At 36.5% G+C, this 13,826-nt stretch overlaps 1 protein-coding gene across 16 annotated transcripts in view; it reads left to right on the top strand.

The window, feature by feature from the left end:
* Window positions 1-13,826, top strand: part of PPFIA2 (PTPRF interacting protein alpha 2) — a 341,503-nt gene that overhangs the window by 211,694 nt on the left and 115,983 nt on the right. For all 16 annotated transcript variants that reach the window (XM_074574254.1, XM_074574223.1, XM_074574193.1 and 13 more), the window contains one exon: window positions 9,969-10,133. In XM_074574254.1, the coding sequence (XP_074430355.1) occupies window positions 9,969-10,133 (165 nt within the window). The remainder of the gene's footprint in view (window positions 1-9,968; window positions 10,134-13,826) is intronic.

Raw genomic sequence — 13,826 nt, 5'->3', positions numbered from 1 at the left:
TATATATAAATTTAGATCTTCGTTTGTATAAATAAGAAAGCAAAATTCCAACCCTTTAATAAGTATATGAGACTTGTAAGGTTCTAAGTAACAGGACATATCTATGCACAGTCCTGAAGGAAATGAGTTTGTGTGTTAGCAAGATATACTACAAAAATAGCACATTTTGTATATTACATGACAAGTTGATTCCGTTTAAATGTTTTCTAAAGCAGGGGACTCATGCAGCCTTCCAACCCCCAGGGCCTGCCTAAGTAGCCTGCACACATCCTCATCTTTTATCAAGGCAAAAGGCAAGGTTACAACAAACCCAGCTTGTGCCTTGGATTTGATCCGGATGAGGATGAGATGAAGGCTGCCACACATCTCACAGTCAGTCTGTTGTTTAGTCTAGACATAGCCATGTGACCCTTGAAGTAAATGTCATTTGCCATACAGCTGAGTGAGAACAAGATTTCACCCTTAAATTTACCATGTTCTACTTCAATCAGAAGATGTTATTCTGCCTCGGAACAAGAGTATGTGATAGCACCTTCTGAAAATTCTCAAATGGTGTACAGAATGGTTTTCAGAATGAAATAATTTGCACATGCAAGTGTCTGGGCAAAGGCAGAATTGATCAAGAAACGGAAGAGGGGAGCAAAGAAGGCTTTATGGGGTGTGGAAAGGTGTCAGAAAAGAGATGGAGTAGTCCCAGATCAAAAAGAACTGAGGCTGATAATGAACATATGGAATAGATCTCAGAGAGGCAGAACACCAAGGATGTTTTCTCACATCCATATTTCAATCTTCTGTGATCTGGGTAACTCTTCCTGTTTTCCTCCTCTCACCTCACTGAACTAATAGCCCTTTGGCTACTCAGATAACTTTTCTTGGTCAGTTTATTTTCATTCTGAAGGAAACCTAACAATGTACATGACAAAAGAACTGAGAAAGCGTTTTTCTCCCTTTCTTCTGCCCAGCTATAGCACCATATAGACTTCAGAACCATAGACTTCAGAAATCCAAGGAAGGACAGAAGATACAGATGCCTACAAAGAGGCAAAGCTGTCCCATCTAATTGTGTGCTAGCTTGAAGGTGCAGGAGGTGGTGACATTTAGCACAAAATGGGTTTGGGAAATGTGATGGGAGACATAGGTGAGACCTCCTTTTTCTCCCACGAGTCTCATACATTCTGAACAGTCAAAAATGACTCACACAAAAATAGAATTAAATAGTGTAGAAGCACATAGGAATTGCACTGCGTTCTTTAGGTTTTTGCAAACAATCTCAACTACAAATCTGAAGACCTTCTAAAGCCGCTTAAATTATCAGTAATTGCTACAAGTATCAGTTATTTTATTATTTAAGGTAAAAATTGGAAAGTCAATTGAGATAATATTTTACATAGAATAAAGAATACTTCGTGTTAATTTCCAGCACAAACTTTTTAATACAGTGATGTAGTTAAAATATACACTCCATTGCAGCTATTCAATAATCCACATATACCCATTCATGCACACAACATATAGCCATTTGCCTTTCTTTACAGAAAAAACACCGTATAAACTAAATTTGCAATGCCATCTCCTCAGTTGACTCAAGTTCTTCATAAGTATGCGCAAAAACTGTCTAGTGCAATGCTTTATCCATTTTGCTACAAAGCCCACTGAGCACCAATTTTGGTATATTAAAACTACAGTGTACCAATACTTACTGTGGGTCTGATACAAGCAGTGCAGACTAGCAAAAGTCCCAAGACAGCCAAGTAGCCAAAGATAGTCACTTGCCAAACAACTGTGAGAGAAAAGGAAGATGAGTCAACTGCAAGTCATCATCTAAGTCAGGCTGAGCCCTGTCATAGGCACTTTCTGTGCAAACCAAGAAGCTGAAAGATCATCCCTTCTTATGTTTCTTGTGTTATGTAAAGGAAAAATCGGTAAGAGATTTTCCAGGAGAACTAATGCCAACAAATGAGAGTTATAGAGCGTGATAATTCTTGTGAGAAGTCCTTGCAGTTCAAATTAGTAAACTCTACCAGTGCGTTTCCCGAATGAGGACAAAGGTAGGTATTGGAGATGAAAAGATTTAGGCTATGAAAAAATACAGGAAATGCAGGAAATGTTACAGTAAACAAGAAGATACAGTCCAAGTATTAATGGGGAAGGAGAGAGAAAAAATTCAGAGATATGCCTTACCCTGACCTCTAGCATTTTTATTAATAAGTGATCACTCTATCATGTCATGTGTGTGTTCTTGCCAGGCTCTAAGCTGCTATATGCTGCATTAGTTGCCAGAGTTTGCTGTAGTGGTCATGCTGTCTTATATAGGCTCCTGTACACTTCTTTTATAGGGAAAGACCAGAATTTGAGATACAAAGCCGTAGTCTTCAGAATACAGTCTCGGTGACATGCTAGTGATGAAATTTCTAGCAACGTCCATTGAGAAGGCATTGCCTATAAAGAGGCACTTTTGCAAACTGAGATGTATGCTGTTACTAGTGCAAACCAGCATTAATATTTTGTGAGACAAAGTTGCTTCAAAAATTTCTGTTAATTAAGCAAAAATTCTAATAAAGTAATAATATTTGGAGGGCTACTGATACACTTTTGCAATGAGGAAATTAAATGCCTTTTCTAATATATAGAGTTAGTCCAACTAATGCTTCTTTCTCCCATCCCACTAGTATTCACACTTAACCCAGCTCTAGCTTGGCTGTGCTAGCAAGGTTTACTTGCCCTCCCAGGACGCGCTCATGCATAACTGCATGTACTGGAACTACTCACTACAGCCACTCTTGCCCCAGGTAGCGCTTCCTACTGCTATTAAATAAAGAGCTCAGTTCCAAATTCTCAGATGGCTGTTTTTAAATTTTTTAATCCAACCTTTTATCTTCTTCGGGTAACAGTATAAAAATACTGTGTGAAGCACCTACTGCTTCAAACAGAAGATCAGCAAGAAGAAATAAACGTGGCAGCTCTGTCAGGTTCTGAGTACACACCAGCCTTCTAACTCCCTTCTACATTTTCAGTAATGCCCAACTGGCAGTTTTTCTTTACTCTAGACGCACACCTATTTGTTTCTTTATTTCTTGGCAACAGCCTCTTACAGTTTTTGCCAATCTCCACACAAACAAACAAACAAAAAAACCCCAAACAACAACACACATCCTGATTTGCCACTCTGTGCGAAGCTGTAGTTGCAAACCCTGACAGTAACATGTATTAGAGAGAGGCTGTGGTGGAATTACATTCTTTGGGACTCATACACTCCAGGTCTTGCCCAAAATACCAGGGTTTAAACCTTACCCCAATATTTAATCAGGTTCCTATTTAATCTTTGTAACAGCATTCTTAAGCAAAGCTTCCTACTGACCCTTTGCTGTTGAATATGTATTTTTACTGCCTACAATAATTAATTTTTTCTGACATATTACAGCAGAAATATTTTCATGTCAAGAACATAGCTGGCAACTTCATGGGTCAGTACACGAGGCAAAATAGAAAATGCAGGAGCATGTGTGTACGTAGTGATTAGTGTGGCGTTGCTGACAGGAAGACAAACAGGTTCTCTCTGGAAAATCATTACATAGGACTTTGAAAATATATACAAAAATATCTTAATAGAAACTGTTACAGTTATTTCTCTGGATAATCTCTAGCTAGAATGATCACCTAGAGCATGTAGAAAGACAGCATCTTTTCGGAAGCAGGAACACACGTCAATGTCATCTAGCATATTATTTAATGGAAATTATAACATCAATTTGGCTGTGCTAAGTTTAAATTAAAATTGAAAGTTATTTTTGTCTCAATCTGTATTCTTTAAAAGTAAGGAAAAGGTTCTGGGATTAACTTATTAAATCAGAATGTGGTTATGAGGAAATTTGGGGTTTGGTTTGGCAGATGAAACAAAAAATATTACAATACTGGTATGGATTAATCTGATAGTGTTTTTTTCACTACAACAAAAAACCAGACACCTACACATACTTTTTGTATATAGCATAAAATGTTACTTAAATTGCTCTGAAATATTTTAGTTCCATCAGTTTTAGAAACAAGAAAAATTAAAAGCATGTTGATGAATGAACAGCAGTAATAAAGACGGGATCATCATCTTTCTTTTACTTAATACCTCAGAAGCTGAAGCATTTATTAAAGTGAACAAGGCTGACTTAGGTTTAATGTTATTCATATTTTATTGTCTCAATTCCTTAGTGAATGGTTTATGAAACATCTTCAATTAGGCACTGCAGTCTCATAATACCCATAGATCAGTACTTAAACCTGTATTTTATGATTAAATTTCCCTTTTATTGTGTTGAAAAACTCTAAGAATATCTTTTAAAGTATGGGTTTAAGTCCTTCATTTAGCTCATTTTCTTAGAGATCCTTTTACTTACATGAGTTTGATAGGTGCTGAAACTAAATTGCGCACTGTAATTTCTTTTTTAGCCATGGTAACATGAGTTCTTACAGTCTGAAAGCACTGGGTACATGAAAATAAGTATAACAGTTTCCTAAAGTTCTGTAAAGGCAAAAAAAATTATTTACTGATGTAAATGACTGTAACTTTCATTATTTTTGCCTCAATATTATGATCTATCTTCTGGACTCGTGTTTCTTCTTTCAAAATAAGAACTTCTGTCACAGAGAACAGGGTGACAATAGATAGTAAATGTAATATATAGTAATTCAATACCTATATTTTCAGACACTTTATAAACTAATAGTTATTATATTTGTGTTATTCTCATAATGAACCTCTTTATTCATTTCTATTACTTTTATCATTATCCTGTATTAAGTTTTCTTTCATACTTTTGCTTCAGGTATGTGTGTTTCCATAAGGTTTTAGGTTGCCAGTATTTTCTTCTATGTCATGGATGTACAGAGAGACAGACATGAGATATATGCTGCAGTTAGGCAGTAACTTTGTTTTTTCAAAGAAAGATTTTCACTGGCAATTTGCCAGGCACCCCAGCTGACCATGCGTGCAAATTGGTTTCCACCACTGTGGAACAATGCTGAAGAAAATGACTGGTTTTCTGACTGGTTTTAGAGATAATCTTCAACCCCATGTCTGCTTATTTTACTTGTCTTCTTAGCTTGCACCAGAGATAAAGATTCACTGAACAATGTGCATTCTAAATATAGACTGAATGGAAATTCAATTTTGCTTATGCTGGTGAGAAATTTTAAGCTGGACCTCGAAAGAGAATTGTCTTCTTAGTGGGCTGCCCTATTCATCTAAGGAATCCCTTAAGCTAAGTCTGTCTCATTTTCGTAAATCCCTTATCTTTTATATTTTCCCCCTGTATTCCATTATTTATGCCTCTACTTTTCTCTCCATCACCCTCTCCAGATTCTTCCATTTCTCCATTTATTATCCTGCTCTTATCTTTTTGGTTTTTTACAAACAGGTTTGTTGAAAATCAAGAAAGTTAAGATAAAACATTTTATATCATTTAAAATCCAGGTCCTGTAGTAATACAAACTCTACTGAGTCACGCTAATTTCAATTTACCAAGTCATCATTCCTAAAAAGGCTTTAACCTTTTTCATTTTCCATATGTAAATCATGTCCATGTAGTAATAATGGTAGAGTATACTATAGGTAGGTGATTGATAACCTACACCAATGTAGTTTACATCATTAAATTTAACCATCCATTTCCATTTCACAGAAACCAATCACTTCCATAAGTGCTTTGGAAGTGATTTGAGACATAAAGGAAGCTGGGTATATTCCAAAGATTTCTCTATTCTTGTTGATTTAGTTCTAATTAACGTTAGAGATGCTTCGTTCACTCACAAAATGCACACTAGAGCATTTTTCAGTCTTTAAATGTTTATTTTTAAACATTCTTTATGCTCATGAAGAGTCCAAAGCCCAGAAACCTTCATCCCTTTTAGCTAAGATACAATTATCAACATGGCATCTTGAGCATCCTAAAATTTGTCCAGCATAAGAGTAAAATTCACTTGTCAGATTATTTCATAATTAATTGTCAAGATGATGCTTTCCAGTAGAAAAAGCATAGCGATGATGTGTGGGTGATTGTGTCCCGCTTGCTGCTGTTGATCTTCGTCTTCTTTTCTCTGCAAGCTGCCTGTCCCTCTGAGTGCTCCACAACTGCGGCAGCTTGACGGCAGTGCGAGGGAGCAGAAAATGCGCAGCAGCACATGATCTTTATTAATGCCAGAGTTTAATTGCAACATGCTAAAATACCTAAAGCTGTTTCTAACAGTTCTTTTGTAGTTTAAATGAACTACCGATGTTGTTACAATGTTGTTTTGTCGTGAAATCTTGTGGTGTTCTCACAAATATTTGGAATAGTGATTCTCAAATTATGTAGGGGGGAAGTCCTCAGTGTGCCCCCATGCCCACAAGGCATTGTGATTTCCTTCAGTCATTAAACTTAAACATTGCTTGGACACACCATTATCTTCAATGTCAATTTTATACGTTTAGGTGTTCCCCCATCATTGTAGCAATGGGACATTTCACAGTTCTTCCCGGGGAAGTAGGGAAGATCTATTACCCTTTTTTTAAATATAATTGCAGTTGGGACAAAGATGGATAAAACATCAGTATCGTTTCAGCAGAGCAGGGGGCAAGGATTTGCCATCAGGTGCTCAGTCACAGTCAGATGTCCCAACCCTTGAGTTCTACTCCCCTTTCAGCGTGGCTGGGACTAATGTGGCACTGGGAGACCTGGTTAATAATAATACTCTCTGCTCAGCTGGCTTTGCTGTAAGCAGTGCTCACAGAATTTGTGGATAAATAGAGTGGGCTTTTGTTGAAAAGCAAAAATAAGAAATTTTTACAAGCCAGAAACCTATGTCAGCATGCCTTCTTGAGCATTGTTAGGGCTGGCAATAAGGAAAATTCCAGCATTCAGAGGTAGTTTCCAGAAAAATGAACCTCTGCAAACTGACTAGCTTGAATGAATAAGAACAGAAAGAAAAAGCATGAAATGTTCACAAGTAGTGCAGTAATTCTCAACGAGTATTTTGACACTTAGCTGTGACGTCGACTTATCTGTCTTTACACAGTAAAATAGGCAACACAATATTTTGCACTTGATTTATTTAATGACTATGAAATATATGCAGAAATAAGTGGTTTTGTCACCTCTAAAATGGTAATTCTAAGCTAAAGGCAACAAAAAAAGCTTTTGTGTATGTTAAATGGATGACTCGTTTGTTTTAGTTTTATGTAGTATACATGTTTCTAACATGGCAGTAACTTAACCTAAAGTTAAATATATTATCTGCTGCTGTACAAAGGGCTAGGGTGCTGCACTGTTCATCCCACATAGTAAACTCCTGCATGTTCACGCCGCTGGAAATTCTGTGTTCCCACCATTCTACCCTCTTCTCATACTTGCAACCTTGTTAAAATGTTTTTTTCCTCTTCATCAGTCTCTTCAAACTCCATTATTTCTTCTCTTAATAAGGTTTTTGTTTTTCTTCTGTCCATGCTGACTTCAAATTCCCTGTTGAGATTGTCCATCTACACCAGTTCAAAACGGTGCTGGATATATATTCACTTTTTTTTCCTGTGCTCCTTATTTATCTGTGTGCTATAGGTTATGTGTAATTCCTTCCATCATTAAAGTGTTTTCCGTATTAAGAATTCTGTGTCACCATCATTTTTCTTCCCTCCTAAACCAGATTTTCTCATTTTCTCTTCCAACTAAGACTTGTATACAGGCTCTCAGAATTCTCCTTTCCAATCATCAGAGTGTTTGTCTGGGAGATAAGTTGTTTAGGATAGTAGGGCATCAAATGTGATAAATTTTGCTTAGTGTTAGGCCAAAAATTAGTTCCCAAGGTTTTGTTATTGACTGTTTTAGTGGGTGTCAGTTTGAACTACAGACTTATGGAAGGTTTGGCCATGCTAACAGCTCAGCTGTGGTTCGACATTTTCCTTGGGTTTTTTTTTACAGTTTTCCCAGAATTTCATAGCATTTTGACCAGGTTTAGAATGTTCCAGAGGTAGCTATGATGCATTGAAAACTTTCTGCATAAAGAGAGGTAGACGAGACAGACAAAAGAGTAGGATGAGCCAGGCTCTAACAGGATCATCCAGCAAGTGGGAATGACTGTGGAGAAACATCTGTCCACAGCATAGTTCAGTCAGATTCTGGCTACCCCAGGGCTACAGAGTGGGCCAGACTCCGGCTACAGAGAGAAGGAAATGTTGCAGCTGCATAGTCTCTTTTGAGAGATGGGGCAGAGAGTAGACCATAGTGTTAGAAATCAACTGTTGACTTACTTTCCTCCAGCTGTCTCCTAAATAACTAGGTGGTCTAGAAAAATCACAAAAATATATGAATTCAGACCAAAATTTAGAAATTCACTTCTATTCATGATAGCAGTTAACTGTGTATTTAAGTACTGCTACGAAGAGAAATACTCTGTAAGTATTTGGAAGCTATTCTGATCTTATCTGAGTTACAGCTTTATCACATCCCTGGACCGAGTTCCTGATGCCTCTGTGATGAGATGAATAGGTCTCTTCAAATTCGCTTGTTACTTTGGACTGCCTCAAATAATTAAAAATCCACCTAGATCTGCTGTCAGCCCTAGAGGCATCAGATGACAAAGCTTGTGAATTTCTTTCTCATATGCTTTTGACAAATACAGGCCATCACTTGAAGTCAGAAATATTCAGAAATGGCAGAAATATCCTCCTTTCTTTAACTATGTGGAGTCATTACAATTCTTAATGTATTAACATTGTTTGCATATGTGTTCACTGTTTTCTGTGAATAATACAGTTATTGTAACATAATAACCAGGAGCACATCCAGAGACAAGAACCACGTTTGAAGCAAAGATGACATCAAACCCTAATCATTCCTGGCTTAATAGAAATATATCACAACTACAATGTGATTACACTCTGGTTTTGCTCTTCTGTGTCTATTAATTCATGTAATAATAAAGGTCTTTGTGGGGCTGAGAATAACTATGGATCACAGACACCTATATATCTTTACTATTAGTAGCTATATTAAGAACCACATTGAGGGAGAAATAATAAACAATTATCTATGCAACTTTCAGATTTCCAGTTCATTGACTTAGATATAATTGTATGTTGCAATTACAATGCATGTAACATGCATTGTGATTCATGAATGTAGCTACCCTGCTTTAACCTTACAGCTAACCAATTCTCTTTTATGTTCAGATAGTAAGAACAGCAATGGTAGCCCTATGAAAGTATAGACAAATGGGGAATTTTCTATACCACATCAACATAACATTTTAATTTTTATTTAACCTCAGAGTAATAATGAAAAATAATTATCATATCTTTTTACAATAGGTTATTTAAATTTTTTTATAGATATTTACAATAGCCTGAAATTTCTCTTAACAGACCTTTTTGTCTTCCATCATGTTTGTAATATAACAGGGACAATAAACATTTTAGAGCACATGCTAGTGACAAGCGCCATTAGCTGTGGCATTTAGAATGAATAGTCTTAAAAATTTAATAAAATACACTGTTTACTTTTAAATATATTGTTAAGTAACTTCCAGTATAAATTAAAAATATATTACAGTTAAGGTGAATTAATTATACTTCTTTAGTATTTTTGAATGATGCTTCAGACTGATTTTCATTGCTATTTGGTTGTTAATGCTCATCAATGACTATCACAAAACATATTGTAAATACGTGCTTAATTTATCTAAACAGTGACCCTATGCTGAGTGACTTGTTGTTCTTGCTTTTCATAACAGAGTTTTAAGCGAAATCAGGAGTAGATTTCCTATTTTTCTGTTTATTCTATCTATCTATCTGATTTAGAATCATGAAATACTGTCAGTAATTCCAGCAGTCTCTCCCACAATGATGTTGCCAAGCAAATTGCCATTTGGTACCATGCACTTTGTACTTTAGAATTTCCACGGCATTTAGGTGCAAAAAAATTAATAACCTTTTATATCAAATCCAATAGCTGTTACTGGAGCATTTGGAGTGCCTTGTCTCAAGACACGAAAGGTCACTGAGGATGACAGTGGTGAAACGGCAAGCACAGTCTCCCTCAGGAGTTTCCAGTGAAGTTGAGGTCCTCAAAGCTCTGAAATCTCTGTTTGAGCACCACAAGGCTTTGGATGAAAAGGTACAGTATGGAAAAAAAGCTTACTAAATACACTCTTTAACTTACTTAACTGTGCCTTATGATGCACCAGAGCAAAAGTATTGTTTATTAACTTCTTGGAATATGTTCTGTACTTACAGCATTTACACATGTCCAGAGAAATCCATAAAAATGTATGACAAATAGCTGTAACGCACTTCACTTTAGCCGTCTTTTGTAGGCAATAGTACTGACTTCAAAATAAGCAAATCTCACCCCCTACCAAACATGCTTATTCTATTTAGCACTAAATAAACATGACACCACGGAATTTATTGTTTGTATGATATGCTTTGAAGTTATTACTCAGAAAATGTAGGTATCTCAAATTTTAAAAACACACAGAATAAAAAGGCAGAATGAGATGTTTCTAACTACATAAAGGAACTTGCCTCTTAAAATTTTTCAGGAGGAAATCCTCCTAAGTTTCAGAGATGTTTTTGGCATTTACTATGTAAGCACAGTGTTATCTCTACAAGTAGGGTAACCTAAAGTGAGTAGTAGATCCTTCGTTATCAGAGGTAATGAAGGGCTTACAGAATCAAGATAAAAATCACTGATGATAACTGCATATAGTCATGCTAATTAAGGGGGTCTTTCCCCTAGATTCCTGTGCTGGAAAGAATCCTATGTGTGAATGAAACTTTGTGCAATTATGAGGGATCACCTTGAGCATTGCTTTACATTAATTCAGAAATCCAGTTCATGTCTAGAAAAAATATGCTCAGAAGATGACGTATCTGAACTAGTAAGAGCCTCGAAACTACACATGTAGGGAGCACATGAGAACCATTGCTCACAAGCAAAGAACCTAGTTCCTTGCGGGGTCTGTCTTGGCTGATTTGCTTGGGCTCATCGCGGCGGCTGAGTTGCTTCTTTGTTTGAGATGGTTGGGTAAGAGGAAGAGGAAACGTGTAGCACCTGAAACTGCTGAGCTGTTCTGTGTCGTGGTTTAAACCCACCTCACAGAACCACGAAGCCACTCACTCACTCACAGATAGAACCACGAAGCCACTCCCTCACTCCCCCCAGTTGTGATGGCAGAGAGAATCAGAAGGTTAAAAGTGAGAAAAAACTCGTGAGTTGAGATCAAGACAGTTTGATAGGAAAAGCAAAAGCCGCACGCACAAGCAAAGGAAAACAAGGAATTCATTCACTGCTTCTCATCGGCAGGCGGGTGGTCAGCCATCTCCAGGAAGGCAGGGCTTCATCACGTGTCATGGTTACTTGGGAAGACAAATGCCAGAACTCCAAACATCCCCCCCCTTCCTTCTTCTTCCCCCAGCTTTATATACTGAGCATGCCATCACATGGTATGGAATAGTCCTTTGGTCAGTTGGGATCAACTGTCACGGCTGTGTCTCCTCCCAGCTTCTTGTGCACCCCCAGCTGGCTTGCTGGTGGGGCAATATGAGGAGCAGAAAAGGCCTTGACTGCCTAGCAACAACTAAAAGCACCAGCATGCTGTCAAAAGTATTTCTTATCCCAAATCCAAAACATAGCACTGTACCAGCTGCTAATAAAAAAGTTAACTCTACCCCAACTGAATCAATGACATTTGTGTAAAACTAATTCACTGGTCTCACAGTAATAAATTTAACTTCGTTACATTCAGAAATACACGCAGAAAGTTGACTATATTTAAGGAACTATTAAAAGAAACAGCTTTATGAAAAGGGTAACAATACTTATATAGTAATATTTATTTTTCATTGCTAATAAAGGTATGAAATACTGTGGGTTTTGAGTAATACTGGGTTAACTATCAGGTTCAAAGTTAAATGAATTTAAGGAACTTATGCCAAATCAAAATTTATTTTGTGTTTAGGTTTATCTCTTTAGTTATATATTCTATTCAGTTACATATCGTGAAAGCATATATAAAGAAAATCTGGAAAAGGGAATATAATGAATTCTAGCCACTGTAAACAGTTAATTGTAATAAAATGTAATAAGACTGGATGTCATTAAGGTTTACAAAATCCTGTATTATTAAAAATACCTTTTGAGGATTGATAGGGTTTATAGTCTCAGCTTTGATCTTTTGTTTAACGCTTTAAACACTGATAAAACTATAAAGAGAGTAGGGAACTGTTCTGCTTTTATGCTTTCTGACACTGTGTTGGGTAGATATGAGAAATAATAAGAACTAAACTTTAAATAGATTCTGATTATGCAGCAGTTATACTTAAAACATTTTCTTTTGTGAATGTTTTAGTGTTTAGGTACTAAGAAATTTATTTTACATCTCATTTTGAAAATTATTGTACGGAATTATATTGAAGCTAAATATAATATTTTGACCTGTATTATTGAAAAGTCTATTTTTTTATTTTTTTTAATGTAACAGATTAAAATCAGTGTTCAGTTCTTTTAAAAATTTTGGAGTGACACAGGTACATCTTAGGTATGTAATGGGTCTCTGTCCCAGTGCTAATGATATTTATCAGTGTAGAAAAATCAGCCATCTGCAATAATATTAACAGGACATTTCTTACATTATCAAAAAGTTTCAAAATTCATTGACCAAAATTACTTTTTCCTGTGTGCTATTAATCTATGCCTTGAACCTTTTTTATTTTGATATAATAAATCATATTTTCATTATAAAACGTTCCAAGATCAATCAAGGAAACAGTTTAGTAAATCATTTTAAAATAACTTGTTATAAACCTAACGCACATTATTTTCAGGTACAAATCCTGTCTAAAATTATGTTTTTATTTTATAGTCGCTCTCTTCAGAAGGATTGGATCAGAGATGTTTTATATATCATCCAGATACCTGATAATATAATGCTATTGCATTATACCACACATTGTCACCATTATTGGTATTTTTATTCAAAAATAATGCAAGTAAAAAAGACTGCGTAAACCCAAATGTGCTAAAAAACCTTCATGGAATGTGAGTCATATATTCCACACTTTCTTTGGCAGAAAAATGATATAAGTTAGATTTGTTTCAGACCCTTCAAAAATAAGGTATTAATCAATCTATGAAAATTCGTTGAAGTTATTCAGAGATTAGTAGAATAACGTAGGTTTGACCTGCTAGAGGACATCTGCCCCAACCTCCTGCTCAAAGCAGGGCCAGCTGTTTCAGGTTGCTTGGGGTCCTGTCTAATCAACTTCTGAGTATCTCCAGGGAGATATTCATACACTCATTGTATTTTTTTTTCCATAATACCTAGCTGGAATTTCCATTGTTGAGTCTTGCACCTGTTCCCTTTTGTCCTGTCACTCTACATCTCCAAGAAGCAGCTGTCATTTTTTTCTCCACATCTTCTGGTTAGCTAGTTGTAGACAGCAATAAGGTCTCCCATGAGCGTTCCTTTCTTAAGTTTGACCAGACCTACCTCTCTCAACCGCTTCTCATATGCCATGTGCTCCAGCCCATGACCAACTTGGTGGGCCTTCATTGAAGTCTGTCAGTGTCTTTCTTGTACCAGGGAGCCCAAAACCAGATGCAGTCTCAAAAGTCCAGAGGGGAATAATCATTTCCCTCAACTTACTGAGTGAACCATGTGTCTGGCCTTATCCACCCCTAGGTCTTTTCTGCAAACCTGCTTTCTCTACCTCAAGACTGTCACATTGCCTGGGGCTATTCCATTCATAGTAATGGGATGCCACTTGGACTTTGTGTCACTGATCACAAACCTCTGAGCCTTGCAGT

This window comes from Larus michahellis, chromosome 1 (assembly GCF_964199755.1).
Source record: "Larus michahellis chromosome 1, bLarMic1.1, whole genome shotgun sequence".
In the NCBI taxonomy this organism is placed as follows: domain Eukaryota; kingdom Metazoa; phylum Chordata; class Aves; order Charadriiformes; family Laridae; genus Larus; species Larus michahellis.
Note: the sequence above shows the minus strand (reverse complement) of the source record. Positions and strands in the feature narration are given on the sequence as shown.